The sequence below is a fragment of the Corythoichthys intestinalis genome, chromosome 2 (genome assembly GCF_030265065.1).
Source record: "Corythoichthys intestinalis isolate RoL2023-P3 chromosome 2, ASM3026506v1, whole genome shotgun sequence".
NCBI classification, from domain to species: domain Eukaryota; kingdom Metazoa; phylum Chordata; class Actinopteri; order Syngnathiformes; family Syngnathidae; genus Corythoichthys; species Corythoichthys intestinalis.
In genome coordinates, this window is record NC_080396.1 from 40,119,208 (window position 1) to 40,133,775 (window position 14,568).

The following is a 14,568-nucleotide window of genomic DNA, read 5'->3' on the forward strand; positions in this document are numbered from 1 at the left end:
TCTCGACCACTCCTTGATGTCTGCGATTTCTGCATCGTGACCCTTGTTATATTGCCATGTTTCACCCATAAAATCCCCGCAAAATTCAGCTGTAGGCATTCACAACTGGCGTCTTGACACTCAGTGATACATGCTACATGGAGTAGTTGGATCGAAACAAGGTAATTACGCAATAATATCTCTTTAAAGTCATGCCGTTTGTAATTCTGCTCTCGCGTGCTCTCGCCTCCAGATAGGATTTTGCTGTTTAATTTTTTTTCTTTTTTAAATGCCTTCCTGTTCAAATTTTTTCTTCCCCCAGAAAATTGAGATTTTAAGCTTTCCAATGATGTATCACACGTGCATATCGGACAATTTTGAAAGTTGGCTAAATTGCGGGTCTCAGAGCTGAACTTCAAGTCACCTTTTCCGCCATATATCGAGTAGAACATAATATTTAATCAGACAATGATTTAAATGAAAAATATGTGAATGTAAAGTAAAATAAATTGAGGGTAATTCAGGGGCCCCTATGGTCCTGAGGCCCGGGACAACATACCCGGTTGCCCCCCCCCTGTCGACGGGCTTGAAACCAGAGCATTCACAGCCAGTCTTTTGTGGGCATTTACAGGCACTTCCTGACATTTTAGAGCATTAGCAGGTTACGTCATGTTGCTTTTGAGTCACTTCCTATTCATTTGGGGGCATTCTTGAGTCACTTCCTTTTCAGTAACCCAAAATCAACAAGAAATGCCCTGTAAATGCCCCAAAATAAACAGAAAATGACCTAGAAATGCCCACAAATCAACAGGAAGTGACCAAAAATCAACAAGAAATGACGTCAAAGTCTTAAACGTTAATCGTTGCCTGGCATTGGCTGCCTCTGATGGCCATAGACGAAAAGAGCTTGTTTTTCTGTTTACTAGTTTTGTAGAATATCCTAGAATGATTTCCTGACCCATATATTAATAATTGTTGTATCGCCTATCCTGTATCTATCGAAATTAACTGAGTATTGTACTGTAAATTCCATCGATTAATCGGATAAAGCTTTTTTTTTTTTTTTTTTTTTTTTTTTTTTTTTTTTTTTTTTTTAGGTAAAGAGCAATTATATATATACATGAGAAAACAAGACATTTCACGTAATATTGAACCATTTTTAGACAATCAATGTCTTTATTTTAGATGCACTTTGTTGAAAACAGCCAACACTTGCATCTCAGATGCGGCTAGAAAAAAAATCACTGCTTTCACTAAAAAAATTGTTATTTTCTTACCTAAAACTGTCATTACGCTTGATAACACACATCACTTAAAAGTTGGGTGTTTTTCCCACGTGTTTCATTTGAATTTCCATTTGTGTCAAGCTATTTTAAGTTCTAGTTAAGTTTTAAGGTTGTCTAAATTGTAAGTCCTGATAGGATTTTGAGTTTTTGCAGTGTTCAAAACAAATGTATGATACCTGCCGTACTGGAGCACATTAGGCACCAGTGCTACTTGGTGTTTTATCCATCAATGACTACCGAGCTAAAATTGACAGTTAGCTTTATTTTTATTTTTTTATTTTACACCCTCGTCACTCTACAGCGCTGTGTTTTTACAGATTAAATAAAGGCTGTATGAAAGACACGTTAGCTACGCATTGACATTAGTCATTATTAATAGAAACCTAGCCCTCCGCGGGGCTAACGTTACGTTAGCAAGGTACAGTAATGTTAATATTATTTATTAGCACTACGTTAGCTTAATTTCACCTTGTCCCGACTATCGCTCCTCCACTCTTGTGCCTTTGATGGAGTCGGGGCGAGGCAGAACCGCGCGTGGCCTGGGTTTTGGAGAGGGGTAGTGTTATGCAAGCACTGTTTTACAGTGAATACATGAAACAGTGTTCACCTTGGTTTCCAGCTTGAAAATCTCCCACACTTTTGACATTTTCTGCTTTTTCTTGGATCCTTTTCCCCTGCTTTCATCGGCTTCTTCGTCGTTACCTCTATATTCATGCGTGTTTGAAATCAAATGTATCAGCCGCCTCTCACTTTTTCCTTTACGCACGTGACGTCGGCGCGTTGGGCCGCATTAAAAGTAGTCCGGGCAAAACGTCATGCTTAAAGCTGGCAAAATTAAACAATTCCTCAAGGCGGAGAAAATTCCTCGGATCAGTTTTTCAAATCGAGTTACTCAAATTATTCGAGTAATCGTTTCAGCTCCACTCGCCATATCGTTCAGATCATCGTTATCGTGAAACTTGTATCGCAAATCATATCATATCGTGAGGTAACCAGAGGTTCCCAACTCAAAGTCTGCAAAAAGACTTTTTCGTCAGGGACAATGGGGGTCAAAGCTGTCGTGCCGCACATGAGAGGAGAAAAACACCAGTTACGTTGAAATAAAATTAGTTTTTTTCTTTACCAGAAATTGTTGTGACATGTTTTGGTCTTAAATGACATTTTTAAGGTCTTAAAATGTCTTTAGAAGCATTGAATTTGACTTTTAAAAGGGTGCAAAAACCCTAGAGTCACTGTTCATTGACACCCAGCCCCCACACACACTTTTTTCTAATGGCAAACATTTAAGGATTACAGTTGAGTGCTGCTTGTGACATCTGTGCGCCGCCATTTATTTCACTATTCCAATAATCTTTCAGGCTGTTGGGCTCACTAAGCCTAACACTGCACGAGATATCGAGTTAAACAGAGCTAGTTCCTACCTGGAGTTTGCTTAAAGTAATCTAAACTGTTGTCATTGTGTGTGTGTTTTCCTTTTCGCAGTGGTTCCCAGCGCAGCCACCATCGTCATCGTAGTCTGTGTCAGTTTCCTGGTCTTCATGATCATTCTCGGCGTGTTCAGGATCCGGGCCGCACACCAGCGCACCATGAGGGACCAGGACAACGGCAAGGAAAATGAGATGGACTGGGATGACTCGGCCCTCACTATCACCGTCAATCCAATGGAGGTAAGAAAAAATGTGGTACGCTTGATGGTAAGACAGTCTACCTTCTAATGCTCTTTTCTGCGCCCTACTTTTTCCTGAGCTGTCGTGACTGACAGGCTGCTATAGATGGGGAGAGGGTTATTTATGGGGCAATACCTTGCTAATTTGTATAAAACACACTCAAAAACTGTCAGAAAGGCGCTTACATGTGTTTCTGACCTACATAGACATAGAATTGTCACTGTCATGCGATTTGATGGGCTTGTTCTGCTAAAGTGGTGACGAGTTTGCACTTTCGCAAGTTCAAACCTTGGTTAATCTCGCACTAAAAATCAATAGAGTACAGCAATCTAGTCAGGCAAACAAGATTATTTGATTCCTTCCCTAAAAAGGTTTCAGACAGATGATGCCACAAGACTCTGTAAAAGACCTATTTGTGTTAACATTTGTCCTGATTTTGGCCCTTCACATCCACAACGCCACATCTGCTGGAGACAGAGCGTCTTAACCTTTCTGGTTTTGTATACTCCATTAGCCTTATGTTCATAATCTCAAGTTACCAGCCAAGTATGAGCCTTTTGAAAAGTCCTTTTATTTATTTATTTTTAAAGCAGCACCAGAATTATCCTGAACCAAAATAAAAATCATTTTAAGAAGTTGCAGGTTGCGTGTTTTGCTGTGTGACAGAACCAGCTTTCTTGGACGATGACTTTTTTCATGACTGTTCCACTGAAAGTATAAATACTGGTAGACTTGATACAGAATGAAAGAGACCCCAGAATTTAACGTTTTCTTTGTAAATACGGAATAGCTCCGATGACAATATTTGCTTTATTGATAATAACTATATAATAATAATGACTATATTAATGACTATATTAATAATAATAATTGGCTTCCATTAATTCAACACACTGACTTTTGGGAGTATTTCTCTATTGACCTAATTTAGATAGGGTATACATTTCATATACTGTATCTCTCTGACATCATTTGCTTTTAATTCTAGACAGATTTTTATTCTACATATTTTATACTTAAATCATTGGAAATGTTAACAGTAACATAACATCACTGCATTCCTGCTCACCCACACTCATATTCCAGTAACTTGGATTGTTTGTTTTGCAAATTGTTAATCGTAGACTTCACTATCAGTTGACGGGCCACGGGGCCGATCCGTAGGGGGCCTATTTTCAAAAACCTAAAATTCAAATATTTTCAAAACCAAAGCCGCTAGCGACCTAAAACCAAAACAGGCACTTCCCTAAGGCATATATGAGTCTCCATGAGCAGCAACATCAAAGGATTTAATGTTGTTCCCTAATAAAATCCCGATTCATTATTTTTTATACAAGTATAACAAAACTTAAAATGGCTATAAAATTCTCAAATTTTACGCTAAATGCACAGAAATCTCCAAATGCAGAGATAATCACCTATATTTTCGGGATCAGTTGCCCAAAATAGCAACTTTTTTTTTTTTTTTTTTTTAATTTAGTGCAAGTTTTCAACAGCTAATAGATCACTCAATTTTCACACCAGAAACTTAATACTTCCGGAAAACATGCAGAATCATCTTACAAAAGCAAAATTTGCATTTTTCTATATACAATCACAATTTTGTTAGGTTGAATTCCATGTAGAAATACAAAACCCAGCAGGGCAGCCATTACAAAATAAAGAGCTTTTTAAGTTAAAATTCTTGTAAATAAATGTTTAAATCGCGGAATTTCTATAGATATGAACGTAAAACAGTCTAGATTCTTCGTTAAAAGCAAAAACAGGCCGTTATCGTTTCTTTTACGTGAACACTTCAAGCAAAAGTTACAGAATTGTGTAATCCAACATGGCGGCCGTCACGAAACAAAGAGCTTTTTAAGTTGAAAATTCTTGTAAATAAATGCTAAAATTGGGAATTTCTATGGATATGAACGTAAAACAGCCTAAATTCTTGGTTAAAAGCAGAAAACTGGCAGTTATCATTCATTTTATGTAAATATTATTTCAAGCCAAAATTACACTAATTTTATCCATTTTTTTCACAAGGGTTCAAAGTGGATGTTTAATATTATGTCTATTTAATATAATAATTACCTTGAATCCTTGACCAAATCACTCTTGACACACTCTTGCCGGCTTGTATGCAATAAAACCTTCATCCTGTTTACACCGAAATCCAGCATTAAAACGCAGTGTGTGTTTGAGTTTATCACAGTGAAAGCCAACTCAACGTTTTGCATGGACCGGCCTCCTCCGGGAAGGCGTGGCGCGATGTCTGTGGGAGTTGTCTTTTCAACTGATGGTGGAGTCTAAGTGTTAACTTGGATCTAATTTTATTTAACCACAGTGTTCGGAATATGACTGACTCTACCTTAATTTAAAAAAAGGCCTTCTCCAAATTGCTGCATTGTTCACTGGATGAGGATTTATAAATTTAAAAATTAAACCTTTATGTCTGTGAAGGTTACTTTGGTGAGCTCTACTAAACACAGCATTAGGAATAATGCCATGTTTGAAGAGGAAAAGGTGTGAGCAGTAGTTCTCAACAGCAGAAAAATTATGTCATTTCTAGGGCTGTCAAAATTAGCGCGTTGACGGGCGTTAATTAATTTTTTTAATTAATCACGTTAAAATATTTGACGCAATTAACGCATGCACTGAATGACCCGCTCGCACATTGCCTCAAACAGATTACAATGAGGCCGTTTATGGACATTAAGAGTGAAGAGAATGCCACCGGCCGCTTGGGGGCAGCGCCATTCCATACTAATGTTATTTCTTCTAAACGTGGGAGGATTAGTAGTTGTGAGATGTTTATGCTGTATGCACAATGCAATGCAAATTGCTATTTGTGCTCTACACGTACTTCGGTAAGTTTTCTTTCTTTTAGTGGCAATTATGTGTCTCTTGTTGTATTTTGGGTAAGATATGTACAGAGATATATATTTTATAAAGGCGAGTGGACACAGGCGTTCTTTGGACCGCGCCGTTTATTGGCATAAGCTTCGGCAACTCCTTCACAACAAACATAAGTATCGTTTAGTGAAAGCACAACAAAAATAATATTCCTATCCCCCTCAAAAAAAATGATGTTCACAAAAAGAAAAGCACTTCAGTCTATAGTAATGAGGCGATATTCTCACAGTTAAACAACAATGCAAAATGAACTGGCATTCCATATCAAAATAGCTATGCAAAATACACGTAAAACATACTCAGACTTTGGTCACTCTATTCTTATTATTGTTATTTTTATTCTTCTTCTTCTTATTATTATTATTATATTAACTCTACTTTTGATTGAAAATTTTACAAATTTTATTAAAACGAAAACATGAAGAGGGGTTTTAATATAAAATTACTATAACTTGTAACTATAACATTTATCTTTTAAGAACTACAAGTCTTTCTATCCGTGGATCACTTTAACAGAAAGAATGTTAATAATGCCATTTGTGGATTTATTGTTACAATAAACAAATACAGTACTTATGTACAGTATGTTGTATGTATATATCCGCCTTGTGTCTTATCTTTCCATTCCAACAATAATTTACAGAAAAATATGGCATATTTTAGAGATGGTTTTAATTGCGATTAATTACGATTAATTAATTTTTAAGCTGTGATTAACTCGATTAAAAATTTTAATCGTTTGACAGCCCTAGGCATTTCATAAGTGACTTTCATTTTAACCCCCCACAAAAAAACCCAAAGATTCTGGTATGCCAAAAATGGCTTTTTCATCATGCTGCTTATTACAAAACTAAGCTCTCAGATTTCTTAGGGTGGTTATAAAGCACGAGTTCTGAAGGTTTTCCGTACCTGTTCATGAACGCAGACATACGAAGACCAGCACAGCAGCGAGGAGGAGGAGGAAGAGGAGGAGGAAAGCGAGGACGGGGAGGAGGAAGACGATATCACGAGCGCCGATTCGGAGAGCAGCGAGGATGACGAGGGCGGCGAGCAGGAAGACCAGCAGGGAGCTAGCAGACAGCAGCAGCTGGAGTGGGACGACTCTACCCTCACCTACTAGAACAACACATGCACCCACACAAACACATCACTAATTTGCACTCACTTAGCTGTTCATCCTCATCAAATCCATACAAGGAACCGTGACGTTAAAAAAAAACAAAAAAAATCCCAGTCAAGGTTTCCCTTTTGTCATCATAGTGGCGGTACTCAGTGTTGTGTAGTCATCAGCGCCTTGTTTTATTTAATTTATTATATTTGTATTGACAGGAAATCTTGGCCAACATTTCTTTTCCAGTGTGTGAGGAAACCAATCGTGCACTTTTTAGTTTTCTCTCCCACACAAGGCTTCAGAGTCATTACTTGATTAGTTTTTGAAGCTAAAATTTCCCACTGGTAGACCAGTGACTTGAATTAAGGCTTGTAGTAACTAGACCATCGTTTGCTTGTTTTTCTTTGCTTTGCTTTTTAACCTTTTAGTGCATGAAGAAGTCATATATGTAGAAAGATCCATTTCTTTTTAAAATGTTGTAAATATTAAGAAACCATGTAATTAGTCAACGTGCTCGTGAAGGCCTCCGCCACAGGGTCCAATAGCTAAAATGCTTACTATTTGTGTCACGCAGGTTGTAGCATGTCGCTGAAAATGTGTACAAAATTGACGGCTTACATGGATAATGTTTTAAGGAAGTTGTTTTTGTTGTTGTTGCGTTTGTTTTTTATCCGTTTGTATTCTCTTCTGTGCACAGAGGACACTCAATTATCGTTTTGCTTGCACGTCAATCCGTTTCATTCCCACTTGGGCTCACTGTCGTACAGACGGGATGCACAACGTGCAAGTGGACGACGGTTGCTAGGGTGGGCCGTGAGCAGCTTTAAGACAACTTTCCATCCTCGGCGTTATTCTCAAAGGAACAGAACGGTTTCAAGTAAAGTGTCTTGTGACGTGAAACAAATTGGCCACCACGCAGCTGTTTTAACTCATTGACGGTGATTGACGTCCAATCCATTTAAACTAGGAGGACTGGCAGCGATCATACACTGATTCAAAAGAGTTAATGCAAACTAATTTTGAAATGTTTAAATAGTCACAATTTGGTTTTGAACAGGATATATGTGAGGACAAAATGGTTAAAAATTTAAGAAAATTCATCTTGATTCTCCTTTCTGACAACACTGTTATTGCCCGCCCCAAATGAAACTTTGATTCACATTCTAAATTTCAGAAATCTAAAGGGTCACTAACTCTGGAATGAATCGGAATGAGTACGTCTGTTCTCCTGCTCCGCTTTATTTAAATCGATTGCTGCAATTGAAGGACTATATCTGATCACGGACTCAACATCTCACTTAGCTTTGTAAAAAAGGCAAAGAGCTCGAGATCGTTAAGTTAGTGAGTCCGAGGAGAAGAATGATGCGTTTGCATGCAAATACATTACAAACGTACTGTACACTAATTTTACATGGAAAGCCCTCTCCTTGGCGCCCCCTGCAGGCCTGATGATGGGAGTGCCTTTTGCTGGTCAGTGCAATGAGCAGATGTAACAAAGCCCTGCTTGTATTAATGGCATTTTAATTTGTTTATTTGTAACTGTAAGATGCTCGGTTTCATACTGAGTTTAATGAGTCTGGCTAGTTTTGATTTTACACTCCGTCGATGTGTACATGTTGGTGTGTAGCTAATATACAGTAGTTTCATGGTGTATCTTCTAAAGCTATTGTACTAAATCCACCTTTAACCAGATGTACAGTACCTAATGACAAAGCTTTGGCAGCTTACGCAAGTATCCTGTGTGAGTGTGCGCCTTTCAGTTAAATGGCTTTTTTACCCATTTTTTTTTGGTCAGGGAAAGAATCACGTTGATACATTTAAAATGTTTTTGTATGTGTGTGGGAAGTGTTGGGGGGCGTGCCTGTATGTGCACCAACAAATCAGATTTGTGATCAGCCCCACATCACTTGCCCCAATGAATGTCTTAGTCATACACTTCCAGAAAAAAATTGATAACACAATTCTAATGTCGCATGAACCACAAGATTTCAAGACATTTCAAGATGTGTGAGACAGGAGTGCAGAGACGTGATCCACTCATTCTTCTCTTTTACACATCTACAACACCCCCTTTTTCTTATTTTCTGGGCCATAATTGATCAAAATGTGGAAATGTTTTGCAAGTTGGTGGTGAAAGGTTCCTTTCTGCTTGTTGGAGCTGCTCTCACTTTTCTACTACCAATAGACAGGCAAACTGTAGTCAAGTTGATGCTTGCTCATGAACAAAATAAAGGAAAATGAGATGGAATATTGCCTTCTGCTTTTTTATTTTATTTTAAATGTACAGTAACATTATTGTAGATCAGACCACTGACTCCCCACCCCACCCTACACACTTATACATACATCATATTGTGTCAATTTATTCCAAACATTAATTTCTTCACTCAGTTGCATGGATCCTGCATTATTTTCTGTATATTGTGTGGTTGTGTGGAATTGATAAATCATTGCAATGTGGTAAGATTTGTATATTTTGTAATACTAAAAAGGTAGAGGCCCAAGTACAAAATGGCCAACCTAGCTAAATCTGTGCTACAGAGAGTGTGGTGCGGGAAGGTTGGGCATGTTTCTTTAATTCATTGGTCGTCTAATTGATTTTGTGGTCAAAATCTGTTGTATAAATGAAGGCACGGAAACAAGATAAAAAGCTGAGATTTATTTATATGAAAGAGAGGTTGGTTGAGGAATAAAATAGAGAAATGTTCTTAAAAGGAATCTAAGCAGGTGACGTTCATACCCAGCTCCACAATCATTTTTGTCCAAAGAAGGTTCTTCATGCCATATGGAAACAATGCTTTAAAAGTCTTGTAAAATATATGGAGTATTAGGGCTTACATAGAAATCAATTTTGCTTTGTTATAAATTTATGCTACCACAATAAAGTCTGGACTTTTAATTAGTTTGACAATTGCCACGTCATTTCAATGAAATTAAGTTACATGATTAAGCATTTTTTAAGAGTCAGAATTTATCAGACAAGAGGCATTCATTTCTATTTTTTTTTTTCACCCTTTTACCATTGCTGCCATTATTTTTTTAAGGGCCCCAATACTCCAATGTAAAAATAATGTGCCATTTGATACAAGTTATACCACGACAAAGAACACTTTTCACATTCAAGGTTTTGTTTCAGATAAACAATCAACTGGAGAAAAACAGCAACATGCAACACTAAAGTGAATCACATTCTTGTACCTGCTGGACCAAACACATAAATATACTAAACCATATAAAAGAGTACTATTAAAAAGCATCTACAGCAAAAAAAAACAACAACAAAAAACACAAGTGCATTTGTTATTTGCAAGCGCATTCACCTGTTCAGTTTTCTCCTCAAAATACTTAATAAAACATTAAAATTTGTAAATGTTGGGTGCTATGCTTTAGTTTTAACGCCAGAACTTGCTAATGCCAGTATTTTATCTTCAGATCCTAGAAAAGAAACATGTAAAATATGAATATGTGATAACCATTTACATTTAATTTGTAGTCATAAAAAGTGTCATTTTCCTCACCCGTTGTCACTTTTTCAAACTGGTTCAGAGTAGCTGTGGCGTTTTCGACAAGGAAAGTCTCATCCTGGCTTGTGAGCTGTCAAAATAAGGGGCACATTTCACCGCTGGAAGTTAGAAACAAGTAGGACACATTTGGTCTATGTTTATCAGCATTGTTTTATTTGACTCACTCACCTTCTCCCCCAGCTTCCTTAGTGCTGTGAGCACCTCCATTTTCTGCTGAGTGTAATCGCCCCGAGACAGCTTCCCCACCATGACGTCACGGTCCATCTGTGCTCAGTAATGTCACACGAGGTCAGTGGGAAATGTCGGAAGGCAACAGATATGAAACCAAATACAGTACATATCAAACCTCTGCCAATCTGGTTCTAAGCTGTCCTGGCTGCTTCTTAGCAAAAAGTCGGATCACCTCCGGAGTTTTGAATGCTTGACTAATGGCAGCCTGTATGGCCTGAATAAAATAATAAACGTGACAATCAGTTGGATACTACTGATGGGCATAATAATGGATCATCAAAGATTTTTGATAATTTATGGAATTGATCAATTAATAAGCGTAAAAGATCATTTCCCCACCAATCTTCTCGTGTGGGAGCCCCTCACATTTTCAATCGACATAGTTAAATTTCCATCTGCCATTATTGAGGGTCATTCTGGGTAATTGCCTGTAAATCTTGCTGAAGTCACAAGACTCAAGTGTGTCCGCTGCACATACCAGCTGCATGCCGCTGAGTTCATCCACAAGAGTCATGTCTCCTGTCATGATCTTCTTCAGCGAGTCATTGAACTCACTCAGCTGCTCCAATGTTTCCTTCTTTGTCTCTTCATATTCGTCTTCTTCAAGCTCTTCCCTGTAATACACACACTGTCAACAATGAGGTAACTATAAAAAAAAAAAGATTTCCCCAAGCATCCATCCACTTTCTACAGGACTCACTCGCACAAATATTCACACCCAAATTCACCCCTCAGGGGTGTCCAAAGTGCTGCTCGCGGCACAACTGTGGCCCACTGCCCAGTTTTTATTGGCTCACTTCGCACAATATGGTTCAATGACTCACTTCTGCTTCCAGAGAATTGCTGTTTGAAATTGTCCTTAAATGTGAATTGTAAGCAGTTCTTGATTATGTGTGGCCTGTGATTGGCTGGCAGCAAATACAAGCTGGACTTCATCTTTGAAATCAGAGGGAAACACTCGTGAGGATGAGTTATCTAGAATATGGATAGGATTTGGTTAATACATTCTTGTCACAACTGGTAAAGCAACACTAGGTAACGTTTCAGTTTTGGTCGATTTTGGCGATGGACAAAAGCGGTAGTGTTTTGCCTTAAAGTGCCTGTGACACGAAAAAGCATGTTTATTTCATAATACACGCGGTATTTTATGCTCCTGAACAGAGGTTGCGCTAGACTTTTTCGTTGTCTGTCATTTTGACTGACAGTGTCATAAAATTCCGGTCATAATCTATTTTTACCCGTCACTTACATTTAAAAAATGATAATAATGACATATTCAATAGTATTTAGTTTTCATTCATTTTTAATAAATATTCCGTCCGAACAAGAGGCAAACAGACAGCGGAGTGCACCAATCAGCAACGGGCAGACGTGCCGTTAGCAAAGCGACGAGGGCAGGACGAGGGACTTGCGCGCGGAAGTAAACATACGAGGAGAACGGAGTTTATTCAACATGGCTAGCGCGAGACAGACTGTTGTCAATGACTCGTGTCGATGTGTTTTAGCTCATTTAAAACTGAATTTACCGCGGATTAGAACATATTCTCGGCTCTCCCGTCGCCATCCGTGTTGATGTAGAGACGACTTTCGGCGCGCAAGAGTGACGTTGCTCGTGAAGAACACGTCACGCACATAAACAAATCTGATTTGTCGATTGATTTTGTACCTACTCAAGAGGCTGTGTCCCAGACTTTTCTCTCCGTGTTTGAAAAATACAGGGAGAACAGTCTGGCCATGCCAGGCAAACACTCAGTTGCCTTGACATTTTTCCGAGTAAGGCCAACGACGTCATGCATCAAGAGAGACAATAGCTAATTAATATGCTCACTCGCCACCCTGTGGTCTGGGGTGTGAATTGCAACCTGTCAAAATGACGGATGGACTTCAGTTTTTTCCGTCGTTTTAAAAAACCGGTCAACGACGGAAAATATTCGGTTAACGCGACCCCTGCTCCTGAATGAAATTGACTGCTTGGAGGTGTGTGGAAGCTATATTTATTTAGTTTTTTTAATCCCGCGCCGTGAAAATGAGTGACTTCCAGCAAAACAGTCTCGAGTTGAGATAAGAGGGCGCTGTGACGTGTACGGAGGAAGGAGTCCTCTTCGCTATACAGCCGTACTGTTGTATGAGAAGGACTAAGGATTCAGCTGATTTTGCGGATTGATACGTTTATTTTTCGCAACAGGCCAGCCAAACGGCTGCAGAAACATTTTACTGTACGAGGGAGAGGCGTGTGCGCCTTTTTGGAGTTTCAAAAGGTTCCCATTCACCGGTGGATAGTGGCCAAAACAAGCCCTACTACTGTGGGACCATGGGACTTACGAGGAAGTGAGTAAACATCGTATTTTGTATTATGTCAAATACTGGGATCATTTTAATATGTAGGTGGCTTGCATTTTGTGGCTGACATGCTCCGTGTCCACTCGGCCGACGACCGGCAGCTTGTCGCACATCCCCCCGCCGAGAGAGCACTACACTCGGCTTATTCCCCTCTTCATGTGCCCAGTGTTCTTTCAAATTTTCCGACCAATCAGAAATTGCAGCTTTGAGTTAAAAATAGCCGCAAATACAGCGATTACAAAGTAAACACTACAAACTTTCTTTAAATAAAGGACTACTTACATTTGATCATGGATGGGCATGTAAAAAGCTCTCCTCATACACATTAGCTACACATGTTAGCTGCAAAACAACTGCTGCCGCCCTCCTCCACCACCGAGTCTCTCGCAGTTTACGTCTTCGTCGTGTAGTAAAGCATTATTTTCCATATTCGTGTTGACCATTTGGCAGCTACACGCTCCTCCGACGTCGGCCGGTTTGGTCAGCGGTCAGTGTCCAGCTGCTTCCCCGGCTAGCTCTCTTGTCCGTAGTAGCAGGGGAACGAGCTGTAAATTGCTCTCCGCCGGGCGGTTTGCCGATCGGCGATGACAATCGACAACCCAGTCGTCAAATGTTATGAAAATATTTTATAAAGGTTGAAAAGTTACCTAGTGTTGCTTTAAGAAGAAAAACATGGAAACCCAAACCAAACACAGTAGAAGGGGTGGGGATAACGATTTGCGTTTTTGGGTCAAAAACTTTGATCAGGCAGGTCGGATCTGACCCACGGACTTTTGAGGTCGGCAACTATAATATAGTCTTCAATGAATCAAACATGCATGTTTTTGAAAAGTTGGAGGAATTCTCAGTATTTGTAAAAACATACACAAATCACGGTGAGAACATACAAACTCTACACTAGATGCCTGGAGCAGACGTTCGAATCCAGAACATCAAAACTATAGGACAGACGGACTATCACCAAACCACCGTGCACCTGCTTTAGTACTTAAGTTTTAAAATCAAACGCCAGCCAGTATGTTTATTGGACAACCTGCATTCCTCCAGATCCTGCAGCTGCTGCATCAGTCTGTCTAGTTGCTCCTCCATATTCTGTCTCAGTTTGCCAGTTTCTGACTTTCCACGGGAAGCCATTCTCACGCTTTAGACCTATTAAACACAGAATATGATTTTTTTTTTTTTTTTTTAAATCACACGTCAAGTTCACGTGCAACCGGTACAACATTAGGGATGAGTCACAATGAGGAGAGCGATATTGTATTGCCAAATCACACTCAGGTACTTAACCAAGTTAGGGTTTGACGTTAGTTAGCTAGCATGCTAATTAAGGGACTAAAGCTCACCAGGATTTGTAAACAACTTGGTCCCGTGGCACAATTGAAGAGCAAAATAGTCAACACCCACTTCATATATGTAGCGACTGAAATCCGACCTCTCTACCTTTCGAGCGGTCTAAAGAACTGCCTCTTTTGTGTTGTTGTTGTTGTTGTACGTTTCAGTCGCGTTTGTTAGTGACGTTGAACAAAGCTCAA

At 39.2% G+C, this 14,568-nt stretch overlaps 2 protein-coding genes across 7 annotated transcripts in view; one reads left to right on the plus strand and one right to left on the minus strand.

Moving 5' to 3' along the window:
• The window catches only part of clstn1 (calsyntenin 1), a 55,281-nt gene extending 46,092 nt beyond the window's left edge, over positions 1-9,189 (plus strand). For all 4 annotated transcript variants that reach the window (XM_057822019.1, XM_057822037.1, XM_057822027.1 and 1 more), the window contains 2 exons: positions 2,748-2,932; positions 6,756-9,189. In XM_057822019.1, the coding sequence (XP_057678002.1) occupies positions 2,748-2,932; positions 6,756-6,950 (380 nt within the window). In that variant the 3' untranslated portion in view covers positions 6,951-9,189. The remainder of the gene's footprint in view (positions 1-2,747; positions 2,933-6,755) is intronic.
• A 46-nt stretch (positions 9,190-9,235) lies between these two features.
• lzic (leucine zipper and CTNNBIP1 domain containing) lies at positions 9,236-14,567 on the minus strand. 3 transcript variants are annotated; one of them, XM_057822078.1, is made up of 7 exons: positions 14,380-14,567; positions 14,074-14,185; positions 11,175-11,310; positions 10,812-10,910; positions 10,634-10,729; positions 10,460-10,535; positions 9,243-10,376 (listed from the first exon to the last, which is right to left on the minus strand). In XM_057822078.1, coding segments are annotated over exons 2-7 (465 nt in total). In that variant the 5' UTR covers positions 14,076-14,185; positions 14,380-14,567; the 3' UTR covers positions 9,243-10,320. The 3 variants fall into 3 exon arrangements, with proteins under 3 accessions (XP_057678044.1, XP_057678061.1, XP_057678053.1); XM_057822070.1 differs by having other exon boundaries at positions 9,251-10,376; positions 14,070-14,185; XM_057822061.1 differs by lacking the exons at positions 14,074-14,185; positions 14,380-14,567 and adding an exon at positions 11,397-14,035 and having other exon boundaries at positions 9,236-10,376.
• Between the last annotated feature and the right edge of the window lies 1 nt (position 14,568).

Bases quoted from the DNA above. Each gene is read 5' to 3' on its own strand.
- lzic (XM_057822061.1), bottom strand. From the start codon at position 11,632: ATGAAGTCCAGCTTGTATTTGCTGCCAGCCAATCACAGGCCACACATA. The intron at 11,311-11,396 runs GTGAGTCCTGTA...TGTGTATTACAG, and splicing joins GGGTGTGAATATTTGTGCGA to GGAAGAGCTTGAAGAAGACG. The intron at 10,536-10,633 runs GTGAGTGAGTCA...TTATTTTGACAG, and splicing joins TAAGGAAGCTGGGGGAGAAG to CTCACAAGCCAGGATGAGAC.